Source organism: Pelobates fuscus, chromosome 1, assembly GCF_036172605.1.
Source record: "Pelobates fuscus isolate aPelFus1 chromosome 1, aPelFus1.pri, whole genome shotgun sequence".
Classification (NCBI taxonomy): Eukaryota; Metazoa; Chordata; class Amphibia; order Anura; family Pelobatidae; genus Pelobates; species Pelobates fuscus.
Window position 1 is genome coordinate 406,136,079 of NC_086317.1, and position 17,420 is coordinate 406,153,498.

Below are 17,420 nucleotides of genomic sequence, written 5' to 3' on the forward strand. Positions count from 1 at the left end.
AGACTGCCAGTAGCTGATACTTTAGTAAATGACTTGAGAAAATGATTTTAAGACAGTACACTAAATAATTCCCACATTATACTTTATTGAGGGCTCAAAATTTTACATCCTGTGCTACTAGCCAGCACTGAAGGGTCCAAGGCACACTAACAATTGGAAGATTGGTTACTTGTGAATGGCTAGTGGGAAGTTGAAATTTTGAGCCATGTTTTAAAATGCAATAACAAAAAACACTTTAAGTTAACAAATGAATACACTTATTCTGTAAATAATCACACTTTATTATTTATAGAAATTTATAACACCCCATAGCCAAAAAATATGAAGACATTTTACAACTTGTTTAGCTCTTACAACTAACCATCATTTGGTTTAAAAGTGTATGTATTATGAGCTCATCATGGCTACTAAAGCAGGTGCCATGGTTACCCATGGAATAAAATTGGCAAAAACAAAAAAATTATCCTCTGCAGATGAAATATTAGACACCGCAAACAAAGAAATAAAAATATGCCTGCTGAAATGAGTAAACCTTTTACTATAATATATTATAGCAAAATAAGCTTTAACTGCAGAATTGGGACTAACCGAAAGAAGCAAAATATGTACAAAGAAATTATATAAAAAAATATTGAAAACATTAGAACCTATATGAATATGTATCACTGACAACAACTCATGTTTGCTAAGCAATGTAAAGCAAGAATTGTGGTACTACTAGTTACACTGTAGGTAATTACTAATTGCAACGCACAATTCATAATTTTTTTATTTAGTTTTTAACGGATCACTTCCTCCCATTATATTTCAGATGTTTACACAGTTATTGTGAGGTGACATTCATTTGTATTGTCTTCTCTTTAAAATGTGGTGAAGGATAGATTATAAAAGGGTTCAATCTGACCTTTCATGTTTTAGAAAAATTTGGTATAAAAGAATTCTTCAATCTAAAATGTAGACAGTTCACCAAAAAAAAAAAAAAAAAAATCCATCTTAAACAGTTTTGTGGCAATAGATATCTTTTAAAGTCTTTAGTTCCTCGATTAATGTTTTGTTTTGATTTTCAAGCACTGCCACTCTGTTTTCCAAGCACTTAACATATTCCTTCTTTTTTCTGCGACACTCACGAGCAGCCTCCCTGGGAAAGAAAAAAAAAATTGTATTACATTGTTCTGGTTAGTGTATTGCGGTTAAGAAAAACAGTCATTAGCAGATATTTTTTCCCAACAGTCAGCTGGTAGCACTTAATGAGTTAGGCACAGCTTCCCCATTAGGCATATGGTTCAATATTTAAATATGCAAAATATGTCTGAATAGGTTTTCAGGTAAGAACCTTTATTTTTTTTATTACAAATCGCATTAGAGGTTTGCATAAAAACTTTAAAAAGGAGTCTACATTTTTGGAAAGTTTATAAAAGTGCTCATGTCAGTGGCAGGAAAAAAAATAAAGTACATTTTTTTATTTTTTTTTTATTCTCCATTTATAACTGGGATAGGACCAACTCCCAGCTGTCACGGAGGTAATCAGGAAAATGTTCTTCTGCTTCCGTTAGGTACACAGTGCCAGAAGCACTGGGTTATAGAGCACATCTGTAGTACAGCTCATTGAGAATGGGGAAAAGCCATCTCCATTCAGCACTTAGCCACAGTTCTCCCAATGCTAAAAGGATATTAAATGTATGTACAGTGTGAGTTTTAATATGCAGTTAGACTTGGCACTTGTCTATTTGCAAAAGAAGTGTCAAATATAGAATTGTAAACTCTAACACAACTTCAAATACTCTAAAATCAGCAGTGTTTTTAACTCTGATCTTTTCCAAGTCTTTTCTGCTATTAGGTATTGTGTTGTGCCCATTTTGTGAGCTTTTAAAGAAATCCAACTCACAAAAAGTGTGGGGAAAACATTTAAAAACTAACAAAACAATAACAAAAAAAAAAAAACAGAGCTGGTCCAAATGTCCATTATGTGGACAAGAGAACTATACAAAACCAATAAAAGTGTTCTGAAGTGGTTATGGTTCCAGGAGTGCCCTGGCATCTCCTCCACTGTAAGTAGTCAAACTGTTTGCCAAATGTTTGGTAACATAGCTGAAGTATGCCAGGTGCCAGCCACTTACTCCATAGAGAGCTGGAAGCTGTGGTAGCTCTCCAGAGCTAAACCCATGCCATACAGGCCTGCTCATTGGCTGAGTTTCAGCTGATGGATCTTACCCAATGAGCTATGCCCTGCATTTTCAGCTTTGCTCCATGCAGAGAGCTTCCAGCTTTTATGGAGGTGGGAACCAGAACCTGATAGAGCCCAGGTAAGCTGTCAAACCACGATCAAACAGTTTATCTACTTACACTGTGGTAGCCAGAACACACCTGGCACCATAACCAGAGAAAAGTCAGTGTTTACATTACTCTCTAGTAACACCTCTAGTGGCAGTCACTGAGATGTGCAGCACGAACGTTCAGCGTCTCCACACCAAGAGTGGAGGTGCTAAACGTTCATCAGAGATTGATTCAATGCATTTGGGAAGATAGAGATCGGCGCAGCGTGACGTTTTACCATGCATGCGCGACAGCCTCTCAATGCATTCCGATGGGAAAACATTGGATTGGCTGAGATCGTCAAGGGGCAGAGCCAGCTGTGACAAACCTGTGTAGTGCTGGAAAAACATTGAATAAAATCGCCTTTCACTTAGCTGACAGGGGGGGGGTGGCCACCTAAAATGAGTTTTCGTAACTATAGTGACAAGAACGTGTTTGTATTCCTGTCACTATAGTGTTCCTTTAAGGTTAGCCAAAACCAAAGGCTAGATATTAGCATTAAGGGAGACTTAGAAAGCATCACAGGTTAACACTGGTCAGTATTTTGACCCAGTATTGCGTCGCCGTATAGCATCTCTAGGGAGAAAAAATAAAAAGCTAAAACGTAGCCTTCCAGCTAGAATAATGCACAAGGTGTACAATTCAATATATATGAAAAGAAAATTGGTGGAAAGGCACAATACGTTGCATAATAAATGGCAAAGTGTTTTTCTTGTGCAAAGGGGATCGCTTGATGGGGGAAAGTGCAGTTGGGAACTGTTATTTTATCTAAAATGTGACAGTCCCAGAAAATCAAAAACTGAAATGAGCAAATTTATAATTTGACCCTACACATTCCCAAAAATAACAAAAGTTCTAAAGGGCGTTTTGCTAAACTTTAAGACAGTCACAGAATATAAATCCATCAAGGTAATGTACTGGGTAACACTATGACAAGATGCACAGGACTGTGGAGTAGATTGAACAATTTAAGCCCTTGTTACATGATTAAAGAACGTCTGCCACTCAATTTCCCCATCTCCTAGTTTGGAGAAGTTGCTCATTCATTTCACTTTTGTGGCAAATTATGTTGTTTTAAAGCAATGAGCAGCAGTTTAAATGGACACTATAGTCACCAGAACAACTACAGTTTAATAAAGTTGTTCTGGTGAGTGTAATCATTCCCTGCCAGAGAAAAGGGAGTGTTTACATTGCCCCCTAGGGACACCTCCAGTGGCCCTTACTCAGATGGCCACTGGAGGTGCTTCCTGGGGCAGAGCTGCACAGTGTGCAAGAACTGTCATTCAATGTCTCCACGGAGACGCTGAACTTTCCTCATAGAGATGTAATGATTCAATGCATGTCTATGAGGAGGTGCTGATTGGAGGTACTACTTGTTGCTACTATTAATCTTACCTGTTTTTCATTAAACGAATTTCACGTTTTAATTGTGGATCGTCTGACTTGCCAGTTCCACAGGACAGTGTAACAGGGGAGGTCATGACCACGGTTTGTGGAAGGGAGGTGGTGGTTGAGGTGGTTCTTATTTGGTAGGTCTGCATGTCTCCTGAGGCAGCTAAAACAGAGAATCATACAATCTTACATTCTACACTTTTGTGTAGTTTGAATGCACTAAACGTAAAAACAGCTGGATACTTACTCTGTACAACCACTTGGTTGCTAGGCACAAGAATCTGCTGACCATCTGAGGTTTGGGCATATTGCAGTATTGTTGTGCCCGCTTGGTTACTACCAGCATTTGCCATTGTCAGTGTTCCATCTGAGCCAGCAGTGGCTAACTGGAGTGTTCCGTTGGGAGCAATTGTGACTGAGATTTAAGAAAAGAGGGGACAATTTTTTATTACTGGAAATATGAGACTAAATATAATTTAGACTGTATATACATTAGTAAATATCTGTTTAGTGCAAAGAGGGCTTAGAAATGGCATTATTCTACTAGGTTAAAGAAAGAAAACCTACCATATTGCCCGGTGCTTGTCTGGTATATGGTCCCAGCAGACATAGATGTAACAGTAGAAACACTAGCACTGTCGTCATTTCGTTTCCTATCCCCAGCATCTTCTGATGAAAGATCTTTTAAGATTTTTCTGTATAATTGGAAATTAATATAATAAACAAAAAATCTCAAGAATTCTATGTCAGTGTTGGCTCTTAAAATGCAAGTATGGTAGAAGAGTGGTGCTCTGGTTGTTGCAGCAAACGCTAGAGTAGACATTGCAGCTCATAACACCATAGTGATTACAAGAACAATAATATTTACTTTCATAACAATTCTTAAACAGAGCTCTTAGCCAGAAAACTTTACATTTAATGCTAATAACACTAACAAAAATGGTCTCACAAGCTAAATTCTTGAAGGGACCATAACAATCCATGCTTATTGTATAGGTTATGGTGCAAGGATGTCCCCCGTACCTGTATGTATGTGTGTGTGTATATATATATATAGATATCTCTCTCTCTCTCTCTCTCCTGGGGTTAATACGCATTCCAGGGCTGCCATACAAAAGGCAACATAGGCCTAGCAAACCAATCTGGCAAATTGCAAAGTGTAAAAACTGAAATCCCTATATTTGACCCTATAACTTTCAAAAACCCTATAAAACTGTACACAAATGTGTTTTATTGCAGTAAAAGCTAACAGTGTTATGACATTCACAGTTAAAATGCCATGCAGAATTAAGAAAATACAATTTCTTAAACTAAGATTTTATTCATATTATATAAGGTTTCATATATAAATACCGTATATACTTGAGTATAAGCCGAGTTTTTCAGCACATTTTTTGTGCTGAAAAACCCCAACTCGGCTTATACTCGAGTTAATGTCTGTATTATGGCAATTTACATTGCCATAATACAGACTGGGGGCTGGCAGCGAGCGCTTACCTCTCCTGCAGCTCCTGTCAGCTCCCTTCTCCTCCGCGCCGGTCCGTTCAGCTCCCAGTGTAGTCTCGCGAGAGCCGCGGGGTCATAGTGCGGCTCTCGCGAGACTTACACTGACAGAGGAGCTGCACGGACCGTCGCGGAGGAGAAGGGAGCTGACAGGAGCTGCAAAAATAAAGAATATGAAGAAAAAAAAAAAAAATAATAATAATAATGAAATAATATATATTAAAAAAAATTACATTTTTTTTTTTAATAATTGAAAAAAAATAATAAAAATGCCCAACATACACAAACACACACACTGCATTCATACACACACACACAAACACACACACTGCATTCATACACACACTGCATTCATACACACACTGCATTCATACACACACACACTGCATTCATTATATACACACACAGTGAAAATAAATATTCAATTAGTATAATTTTTTTAGGCTCTAATTTTATTTAGAAACTTACCAGTAGCTGCTGCATTTCCCACCCTAGTCTTATACTCGAGTCAATAAGTTTTCCCAGTTTTTTGGGGTAAAATTAAGGGCCTCGGCTTATATTCGGGTCGGCTTATACTCGAGTATATACGGTATTTAGTGTGAAATGAAAGCCCAGTCTCTCCTGTACTAAATGATATATAATAAGAGTGGGTACACTTAATATGAAAAGGGTAAATTATGGTTGAACAGATATATAGCGCAAATTCCAGCTTTTAGGTTTTGTTTTGATCAGAACATGTGCAATCAACTCCGTCCTGAAGGGGTTCGCTGCAGTTATTTGGACGTGAATGGAATTCAGTGCAGTTATGCAAATTAAAGATTACACTTCATGAGACATTCATATTTCCTTCTTTACCATCCTGATTTTATGTACAGTGTGCACACACTGTATAAGCCTTCCCTTTTACAGCACTCAGAGAAGAAAAGCTGAGGATATGCAAATTGAAAGCTTGAGTGACTGCAGACCCAGTTGCAAATTGGTAAATTGAGTAATACATTTTATTTTTGGGGGGGGTCTACATTAACCTACCTGTAAGACGGCCGACGCACTAGATTTCCACGTGCTTTTTGGGAAGAATCAATGCTGTCAGATGAATCTTGAGAGTCCTCACTTTCAGAAAGTGAGGATACCTAGAAGAGGGATAAGGGGGAGATAGTATGCTGGTATTTAAGCATTTTTTTTGGGGGGGGAAATAGCTTTGACTTCCTTCTTCTATATTCCATAAAAGTAGAACGATACAAAGCAATAAACTGAGATAATTACCTGTGAGGAAGCTACCTGGGGAGAATGAATGACAGATGAAGACTGGGCTGTCTGGATTACACCCTGAACTTGAACTTGGTCCCCAGGCAGTACAACAGTGAGGGGGGCTGAACCTCTTAACGACATCTGGAAAAATGTTTTTATAAAATAATCAATAAACTCCATTTATGCTGTCCATAATTATTCACCCAATATTTTCAGCAGCACATATAGTACAAATAATTGATGGTAAAATCATTTGCAAAGCATTTTCATTATTTGAGCTGACAAAAGTACATGTATGTTAACATAAACACCTCTAAAATAAAAATAAAACCAATATACACAAACAGTACACCCAGTGGATATAATGCAGTGCAGCATTTACTACAATTTTATATAGAAGGTTGTACAGATCATAATTCTTTATCTGTAACTTGTGTCTAGAGCAGGGCTTCCAAAACTTTTATGGGCCAAGACCCACTTTTCAAAACGATAATGTTTCGAGACCCACTTGTTTTGAAAGCATATTTTAAAAAGTGAACACCATGGCAATCAGTTTTAGACGCATACAATTGGCACACCACAGCAATCCGCTTTAAATGCACACAATTGGCACACCATGACAATTACTTTCAGAGGCATAAAAATGGCACACCATGACAATTACTTTCAGAGGCATCAAATTGGCACACCATGACAATTACTTTCAGAGGCATAACATTGGCACACCATGGCAATCAGCTTTAGAGGCATACAATTGGCACACTATGGCAATCAGCTTTACATGAATACAATTGGATCATTATGGCAGCTTTAGAAGCATAAAATTGGCACACCATGGCAATCAGCTTTAGATGCATAAAACTGGTATATCATGGCAATCAGTTTTAGATTCATAAACTTGGCACACCATGGCAATCAGCTTCAGAGACAAAATTGGCACACCATGGCAATCAGTTTTAAAAGCATACAATTGGCACACCATGGCAATCAGCTTTAGATGCATAAAATGGGCATGTCATGGCAGTTTTAGAGGCATCATTTTTACATATCATGGAGGTTTAGAGGCAGAAACTTTGCACATCATGTCAATCAGTTTTAGAGGCATACAACTGCTTACTCACAGACTCAGTCAGAATTAGAAGTGCTGTGTCCTGCTCTTTCATCCAGGCACCTCACGTTGATTATCCCAGTGGTGGAACTAATATAGAGAGGGCCCTGGTGCAAGTATGTTTTCTGGGCCCACCTCTAGTGCAAGTGTGGCCAAAAGTTAGATCTCCATCTGTCGGAGAACTTCAACAATGCTATGCCAGCTGGGGATCTACCATTTGTGCATCGTTGCAGGGTTATATTTGTGAGCAGTGTTTAAGTGTTTGAATGTAAGCATGTTTTTGTATTCAGTATATGTGTGCATGTATGGGTGTATTTGTATGTACTGTTGCCATTGGAATGTAGTGGTGTACTTGTTTGTTATGTTTGCGTCTGAATGCAGGGGTGTTTATATGTAGTGTATGACTTTAAATGCAGGTGTGCTTTTTTGTGTAGTGTTGGTGTTTGAATGAAGGGGTGTTTGTATATAATTTTAGTGTTTTAATGCAGGGGTGTGTTTGTAAGTAATGTTTGCGTTTGATTGCAGTGCGTGTGCAGTGGATGCAGTATGTGTACATAAAAAATACATTTACACAATGTGTGTTTGAATGTAAGCATGTTTTTGTATGGAGTATGTGTGCAGTGTATGCACATACATACACAGAAACAAATACAGAGACACACACTGACACAGCGATACACACAATGACACCTAGATTCCCCACATACAGATAAGACACACACTGACACACAATACACACATGAACACAAAAGGACACACAGATACACATACCCACAGAGACAGGAGGTGAGGGTTCCAGTGTGGGAGGGAGTGTGGGAGAAAGAGTTCCAGTGTGGGAGGGAGTGTGGGAAAAAGGGTTCCAGTGTGGGAGGGAGTGTGGGAGAAAGGGGGTTCCAGTGTGGGAGGGAGTGTGGAAGAAAGGGTTCCAGTGTGGGAGGGAGTGTGGAAGAAAGGGTTCCAGTGTGGGAGGGAGTGTGGAAGAAAGGGGGTTCCAGTGTGGGAGGGAGTGTGGGAGAAAGGGGGTTCCAGTGTGGGAGGGAGTGTGGGAGAAAGGGGGTTCCAGTGTGGGAGGGAGTGTGGGAGAAAGGGGGTTCCAGTGTGGGAGGGAGTGTGGGAGAAAGGGGGTTCCAGTGTGGGAGGGAGTGTGGGAGAAAGGGGGTTCCAGTGTGGGAGGGAGTGTGGGAGAAAGGGGGTTCCAGTGTGGGAGGGAGTGTGGGAGAAAGGGGGTTCCAGTGTGGGAGGGAGTGTGGGAGAAAGGGGGTTCCAGTGTGGGAGGGAGTGTGGGAGAAAGGGGGTTCCAGTGTGGGAGGGAGTGTGGGAGAAAGGGGGTTCCAGTGTGGGAGGGAGTGTGGGAGAAAGGGGGTTCCAGTGTGGGAGGGAGTGTGGGAGAAAGGGGGTTCCAGTGTGGGAGGGAGTGTGGGAGAAAGGGGGTTCCAGTGTGGGAGGGAGTGTGGGAGAAAGGGGGTTCCAGTGTGGGAGGGAGTGTGGGAGAAAGGGGGTTCCAGTGTGGGAGGGAGTGTGGGAGAAAGGGGGTTCCAGTGTGGGAGGGAGTGTGGGAGAAAGGGGGTTCCAGTGTGGGAGGGAGTGTGGGAGAAAGGGGGTTCCAGTGTGGGAGGGAGTGTGGGAGAAAGGGGGTTCCAGTGTGGGAGGGAGTGTGGGAGAAAGGGGGTTCCAGTGTGGGAGGGAGTGTGGGAGAAAGGGGGTTCCAGTGTGGGAGGGAGTGTGGGAGAAAGGGGGTTCCAGTGTGGGAGGGAGTGTGGGAGAAAGGGGGTTCCAGTGTGGGAGGGAGTGTGGGAGAAAGGGGGTTCCAGTGTGGGAGGGAGTGTGGGAGAAAGGGGGTTCCAGTGTGGGAGGGAGTGTGGGAGAAAGGGGGTTCCAGTGTGGGAGGGAGTGTGGGAGAAAGGGGGTTCCAGTGTGGGAGGGAGTGTGGGAGAAAGGGTTCCAGTGTGGGAGGGAGTGTGGGAGGGAGTGTGGAAGAAAGGGTTCCAGTGTGGGAGGGAGTGTGGAAGAAAGGGTTCCAGTGTGGGAGGGAGTGTGGAAGAAAGGGTTCCAGTGTGGGAGGGAGTGTGGAAGAAAGGGTTCCAGTGTGGGAGGGAGTGTGGAAGAAAGGGTTCCAGTGTGGGAGGGAGTGTGGAAGAAAGGGTTCCAGTGTGGGAGGGAGTGTGGAAGAAAGGGTTCCAGTGTGGGAGGGAGTGTGGAAGAAAGGGTTCCAGTGTGGGAGGGAGTGTGGGAGAAAGGGTTCCAGTGTGGGAGGGAGTGTGGGAAAAAGGGTTCCAGTGTGGGAGGGAGTGTGGGAGAAAGGGTTCCAGTGTGTGGGGGCAGGGGGAGAAAGGGTTCCAGTGTGTGGGGGCAGGGGGAGAAAGGGTTCCAGTATGTGGGGGCAGGGGGAGAAAGGGTTACAGTGTGTGGGGGCAGGGAGAGAAGGGGTTACAGTGTGTGGGGGCAGGGAGAGAAGGGGTTACAGTGTGTGGGGGCAGGGGGAGAAGGGGTTACAGTGTGTGGGGGCAGGGAAAGAAGGGGTTACAGTGTGTGGGGGCAGGGAGAGAAGGGGTTACAGTGTGTGTGGGCAGGGAGAGAAGGGGTTACAGTGTGTGGGGGCAGGGAGAGAAGGGGTTACAGTGTGTGGGGGCAGGGAGAGAAGGGGTTACATTGTGGAGGGGGGGCGGGGCAGGGTATGGGGGCTGTGTCCTACCATTATTCAATTCCCTGGTGGTCCAGTGTCTTCCTGGTGGTCCGGTGGGTTAACCCTCCGGTCTGCAGCTCCGCCGGGTGCAGAGCTGCAGATCATCTGATAGAAGTCTTGCAAGCTCCCAGAGAGTTTCCATGGTAACGCTGGTGCTTGTGAGTCTTTTATCACAAGTCTGCAGCTCTGCACCCGGTGCTGGGCAGACTGATTGGAGGGAGCCCGGCGGCATACCGGGCAAGCCGCCAGGCCCCTTCCTGGTGTCGGGTCCGCGATCATGGACCGAAGGCCCGACTAATCCGTCTGCCTGCCTCCCAAGTCCCTGGCGGCCTGGATGTGTGGGTCAGCGCGACCCACTGGGAATCGCCCTGCGACCCATGCTTTGGGAACCACTGGTCTAGAGAATAAGCTACAACTACCTTACCTTAAAGAAACACTATAGTGTCAGGAATACTAATTAGTATTCCTGACACTATAGGTGTGAAAACACCTTGCCCGTTTCCCACGCCACACCTGTCTTTTTGCAGCTGGCCATGGTCCACCTCCTTGGCTCAGATCATTAATTTTGATGATCTCAGCCAATCTGATGCTTCCCCATTGTAAAGCACTGGGAGGCTATTCAGCATCTCTATGAGGAGCATTCAGCGTCTCCACGAACGTCCGTGCTGCACAGTGTGCAGCACTGACCCAGGAAGCACCTCCTTAAGGGGTTAAGCTGTAGTTGTTCTGTTGACTATAATGTCTCTTTAGGATAGTGTAGGTACGGTATTTAACATTTCAAATATTGGACACAAACTCACTCGTAATGCAGGCTGAACTTTAATCAAGAAAAGTGTATTAATCTAAAATTACAGATCTTAAAATATTTAGAAAAGATACGCTTTAGTTCAGATAATAGGTCAGCTTAAAATGTTTTTTTTTTTTTTTTTTTTTTTTAACGTGTCAGGAGGAATACATGGTTAATTATTTTTGTTATCTCTGCAGAATTAAAGAAACACAGCACACACAAATCACATCAACTTTATCTCCCCATAATTTATAAGAGGAGAAGAAGTATAAATAAAAACAAATATACACAATATATATCTTAAAAAATATAGAAAAACGTCCCATAAACTTTAGTGATAGAGCTCCAGGATATAAAGTAACCGTAGTCTCTGAAGATGTAGGTTTGCCCCTAACTGAGGGGGCAGCAGAGGGAGGAAATCATAACTCTACTATATGAGTGCAGAGTTGCCAAACTTGGTTATTTAGCTGAGTGATAAACCATTAATGGAAATAAGTGTTCCCTTCAAAACACTCAATAATACTATAAAACAACAAAAAAAAGGACCAAAAAGGGCAAAATCGTGCACCATATATTTTCGATTTATTTGCAGAAACTTTGATTACTTTTTTGAATTTATACAGGTTGTATATAAACCTTTATTATTCATATTTTTTTGGTGTTATATAGCTGAAGACTTGTACTTTAGTGTTGACTCATCAGGTGCCCAAGAGCGGGTGAGTGCGTGTTGGGTCCATTACCAGAAACAGGCATGCAAAAAGTAACATGGAACGTAACGATAACCGTAAAAGGAAATGTATATTTCTCTTGTGCAGTTGTTGGTTCTACTTTTTGTATAGAGTCATCGAGGCCTGCTGGCTCCTTCATTCGCGGGATGAACGGCACAGAGTTGACGGGGTCCCATGTCTGAGAAGGGTTCCTTGTATTAGTGGTTGTATCTGGGAGTCCAAGCTTGGCTAGCAATGCAGGTACTTCTGTGTGGCCAATGCAATCTTGTGAATTTTCCCATTGTGCGTGATCATAAGAGATTGTGGCGTTCCCCGTCGATAAGGCACGGCACCGGTGCTCAGTCGGCTTGTGAGGTGGTTCAGAGAATGCCGCCATTGAAGCATAGCCCTAGTTAGGTCCTGGAAGAAGAGTAGTTATGCATTCTCAAAGGCAGGGGGTGTTTCAAAACTGTTCGCAGACATGATGTGGTTTTGATCCAGAGAGGTGGCACAGCGTAGGATGACGTCCATGGTAGCTGTGATAGGATAGATGAGCAAGGATGGGAGGTGATACAGCCCATCAAGGGTGATTTCTCTGGCAGTCGTTGGTGGCAAGGAGTCTCCTCACATAGTGTGACAGTTCGTCAGAGATGTAAGAGGGTATTTTTTTTATATTCTTTATTTTTGTAGTGCAGGTCAAGAGTAACATACCATCCTGAGGTACCACAAAGGCAATCCTCAGGCAAATTCGTATCATGTATAACAACGGGGTAAACCAATATGCATGCACAATTTTTTAAATGTTAATGTTACAAGCTATCACATGAGGGTCTTATACCATAACAAGGCGCCTGGTCTCGCAAATTTCAAGATAAATATCAAGATAAATATACCTGTTCCGGTAGGATTTATTGGTGATAAAAATAAAAGAGAAAACCCTGAGTAGCAAGCAAAGCTGGAGATATGGACCGATATTTTCGATGGGATAGGGTTATCATGCACATTATGTTCAAGGCAGGCTTGTTATGCCCCGGCAGTAGCTCAATCCCAGACTATAAACTATATGTTCAAGCAGTGTCATGGTTTAGCTTCCTTGCATTGTTTTTCAGTAAATACATTGGAATACATACTGGTCGGTTATGGCTCTGGCTATTGGGCATAAAGCGGTGCTTAGTCTTGCGAGGCTGGCAATGCTAAAAGATTAGTTGTTGACCTACGCTTTTCCATCCATATAATAAATTAGTATAGGTTTATTACTGCCTTTTATGTACTAATGATGGGGAGCATGCTGTTAACATTGACTTGTGTCATGGCTGATGGAACATAGGAAACTAGGGTAAATAGAGGAAACAAATAAATGAAAAAAACATATAGTCCGTGTGTTCCCGGCGCGTGCTGGGGTCATCTCGATCAGAGGTCTGTCGTGTGCGTCCATATGTAAAGTAGGGCGACAAGTTCCCTGGTGGCAGCATTCCGCAGAGTGTCTATGAAACATTTAGAACCAAGAGCTCAAAAGCAAAAATGTAGGTAAAAGTTCAGGCAAAAGTACCTTTGGAATTGGGCAAGAACCCGGCGCTATGGGGTCTCCGGTCGTAGTTGGAGTTCAGGTAGTGTTTGCGTCGGTCGGTACCTCTGCGGGTCGTCTGGGGACAAACTCCGGGACATTGGCAGTGGCCCAGTTTGGGGCTCGCTGGAGGCTTAGACAAGTTAGGCATGTCCAGGGGAGGCCTAGCTGCCTCAGGGCCATAGTTGTCTCCTGTAGGGACCGAATGGTGTGTGTGGTGTCGCCTTTCTTGACCTGCAAGGTGTGTGCAGGGCCCCAGCGGTACCTCAATTGGTGTGTTCTCAGATGGGTGGTAAATGGCTGCAAAGCTCTTCTCCACGCCAGGGTGGCTCCAGAGAGATCCGAATAGAACTCAAGGGGTATTTCTTCGAAAAGGTAGGTTGGGTGTTCTCTGGCAGCCGTCTGGACTGCGGGCCTGTCCCTCTGGGTCTGAAACTGTAAGATCATGTCCCTTGTAGCCGTGGCTGGGGCTGTTGTCGGCTTTGGAACGCGGAATATGCCCTCCAGCGCCACTGCCTTGGCAGACTTCGGGGTCAACAGTGCTGTGATGAGCCTACGTGCAAAGTGAGGCAATTCTGCATAAGGTATATCTTCCTTAATGCCCCTGATCTTTAGGTGTGTCCGGCGGCGTTTGTCTTCCATCGTGGCGAGCTTCAGCTCAGTCATTTTGTTCAGTTGTTTGAGCTCTTTAATTGCATGCTGCAGCTCCTTTATTTGGCCGCCGTGGGTTTCTATGGTGGTCTCCACGACTCCGAGCCTGCCGCCTAGGCCCTGTAAGGCCTCCCCCGTATTGAGGCCACGTCGGCTGAGGATTTTTTTGTGGTGTTCTGCTATCAGGTCTCTTATTGCCCCCATGCTCACCGGCATGGATTTTACCGCGGCTGGCTGGGGCTGTTTCCGATTCTGTGGCTGCTGTGGCTGGGCCGGAGGGGTCATCTCCTCCGCTTTATCTGACGTATCCTCATAAAAGTCTGAGCATCCTCCATGTATGGACGCCATTTTGGAGCTAGTTGCGCCCTGGGCCTGTCGCCAGAGTTCATCGATGTGTAAGTCCATTCTGGGCTTATCAGGTTTGAGCTTCTTAGTTTTTCGCCCCATGTTGGTGCTAGTGTGCTATGGGTCCCCACGGGAAGGTTTTAACCCGTTTGTATGGGCTGAGAATGTTGTTGGGTAGTAGTGACCCGGAGCTCCTCAGCCATGCGACCATTCGCTTCAGTAGTCCGTCAGAGGGTATTTTGATGTGGTTGCGACGTGCACGTTCGGCTGACATTTGCAAGAGAGCCCTTGTTGGGTGGTCTGCAGTTGTTGTACTGCATCTTTCACATGTATCATTTCAGTTTGAATTTCCATGATGTTCTCCTCTGTCACCCGCACCGTTCAGTTACATTCTGCAAGTCCACTTTAAGTAATCCCACAAGTGTGGCCAGCATTTTCTTGATGTCTTGCACCCAATTTTGCAGGTCTTGTTTAGCAGCAAGTGTGTTATCTGGTGCAGCATGGGCTGATTGCAGTGCACTCTATGTCTGGCTCCGATTGTATGTGTGTGGGCTGGAGAGCCGGATGTTGTCTTTGCGTGTGGGGCATCTGCGCGGCCATTTTGGGTTGCACCTGACGCTCTAGTCCAGAGATGGTCTGTGAGAGGTAGGCCTCAGGCCTTCGTTTCACCTTGCCAGACCTCTGTGTGTGTGAAAGAAAGGCATCAATCGGTGTGCCCCGCGTTCTAGATGCTGATTTCTAGTTAGGATACACTATATATCAGTCCCCTCATAACAGAATAATTTGTGAGTGTATGAGACATTATGCCCCCCCCCCCCCCCCCCCCCCCCTCAATCGCACGGAAAAGGTGTTTTTACTCACATTTTTATCCCTGTGTCGTTCCGATCTCTCCTCCATGGCTGAGATACTCAATCTTGACGATCTCAGCTAAGCCAATGCTTTCTCATTAGAAAGCATTGGGAGGATATCATGCACGTGCAGCAAAATGCTGTGCTGCACCAATCATACACTCAATGAATCTCTATGGGGAACATTCAGAGCCTCCATGCGAAGCAGGGACAGGATATTGACACCAGAACCACTACATAAAGCTGTAGTGGTTCTGGTGGTCAATGTCCCTTTAATAATTTTATTGAAACTTTATTAGTTTAAAAAAAAAATAATTATATATATATATATATATATATATATATATATATATATATTTATTTTATTTTTTTTTTTTTTATCACCTGTCTCCTGGATTCCAAGCACATTTTCAAGCCCTGGAAAACACTATATACACACACACACAGGATTTGACAGGTAAATAACTTTTTTATTAATAGTTAATTTTTTTGTTGCGGGAACATATTATAAGGGAGTCTTAGGAGATTCATCATAGCTAATTTCACAAAAGAACAAGTAAAAATAGTGGGATTTTATTGGTCTGAGATATCAGGATATGATTGAAAAAATTCCAAGATGAATGTCCCGCTACATTCGCTCTACCTTTCAGCTCCCAATTACTTCCTGTGAAGGGATATCTGAAGAAGCACATGAATGCTGTTTACATGTTCACTTCAGTAGCACAAGGAGAAAAGCCATGCAGAAATTTGAGCGCTAGTCTCAAACATTAACTAATGTTATGAACAATGCAATCGAAAAAGCTCGACTTTGTGAGGCAGCAAATGGACCTCATTTTAAAGATATCTTCCGTACCTAGTCAAACAAATCTCCTTATGTTAAGCATTCATTGTATGTAATAGTATTGAAATTGGTTCATTAACAAAAAAAAAGTTATTGTTATCTAATATTTAGAGTAGGTTTGAGGGGTCGAGTGAACAGTCCGTTCATAAATTTAATGTGCAGAAACAATGTGACGGACGACAGCCAAGTAGCAATCACTGCAGTGCATCACAGTTTGCTGCATATGGGGCTGCGTAGCTGCAGATTGGTCAGAGTTCCCGTGATCTTCCCTGTCCACTACCAAAAGCACCTTCAAGAGGGACATGAGCATCAGAACTGGACCCTGGAATGTTGCCTGGTCTGATGAATTATCTTTTCTTTTAGATCAGGTGGATGGCCAGGTGCTTGTCTTCATTCGAGCAGCAGCAAAGCATGCACTATGGGAAGAATGCAGGTCAGTGGAGGCAGTGCTATGCACAGGTCCTTGACTTCATGTGGATATGCTTTGACACCTTCCACCTACAGAGATTGTTGCAGAACACCTTTAATAGCTATGGTGTTCACTGATAGCAGTGGCCTCTTTCAGCAGGATAATGCACCATGCCCCCTGCAAAAACTGTACAGAAATGGCTTCAGGAACATGACAGAGTTCAAGGTGTTTTCAAGACCTCAATACGATTGAGCATCTATGGGGTGTGCTAAAACAACAAATCTGATCCATAGTATTTCCTACTCCAAATCATCTAAAACGATAAAGCCTTATATTTTTTACATATGTTTTTCTTTCATGTAACACTCGGCATTTGGGGATTTATGTTTTTTGTTTTTTTTTAAATCTACAAAAAAAAAAAAAAACATACTACTACTACTACTATGATTATTATAACAACAATAGTTGCAGCCCCAATAACGTCTACAGCCAGCCTGCGACAAACTGAGCATATATTAGCATGCTCAGCCTATGGGGGAAAAAATGCACACAAAATTGCTGTGAATGTGAGAGTGCAAGTCCCATAATAGCAAAATGCCAACCTGGAGGCAAGCCGGCCAATGGCCCCTTAGGACACTGTGCATAACTGTTTAAGATTACCATAACTATACTATACCATAACTATACACACTTGGAGAGATGTTATGGTGATTAGAATGCCCCTTTAAAGCAAGTCAAAAGGTAGTTCTTTCATTTAGCCGATCACAGTGTCATGCAAGTCAAAAGGTAGTTCTTTCATTTAGCCGATCACATGATGCTCTCAGATACACTCATTGTTTTAATGTACTTAGAAGCAAAATAAGATGTCAGAGCAATGTGCTCTTTGAGGAAATTAAAGCAATTTAGTTATGTGTTTAGTAGAAACAGACAGACATCTGTATGCTAGACCAACAGGCTTGAAAAATGTTTACAGGGAGAAAAAAAAAAGGGGGGAGAGGGGAGGACAAGACAGGCCTAGAGA

General features: G+C 43.0%; 1 protein-coding gene across 1 annotated transcript in view; it reads right to left on the bottom strand.

Annotated features, from left to right (window-relative positions):
- Positions 1-272: 272 nt before the first annotated feature.
- The window catches only part of LOC134569221 (cyclic AMP-dependent transcription factor ATF-1-like), a 34,089-nt gene continuing 16,941 nt past the window's right edge, over positions 273-17,420 (bottom strand). The window contains exons 3-8 of the mRNA XM_063428139.1: positions 6,472-6,597; positions 6,238-6,338; positions 4,273-4,400; positions 3,953-4,120; positions 3,709-3,868; positions 273-1,138 (exon numbers count right to left, since the gene is read on the bottom strand). Coding sequence (XP_063284209.1) covers positions 994-1,138; positions 3,709-3,868; positions 3,953-4,120; positions 4,273-4,400; positions 6,238-6,338; positions 6,472-6,597 — 828 coding nt within the window. The 3' untranslated portion in view covers positions 273-993. The remainder of the gene's footprint in view (positions 1,139-3,708; positions 3,869-3,952; positions 4,121-4,272; positions 4,401-6,237; positions 6,339-6,471; positions 6,598-17,420) is intronic.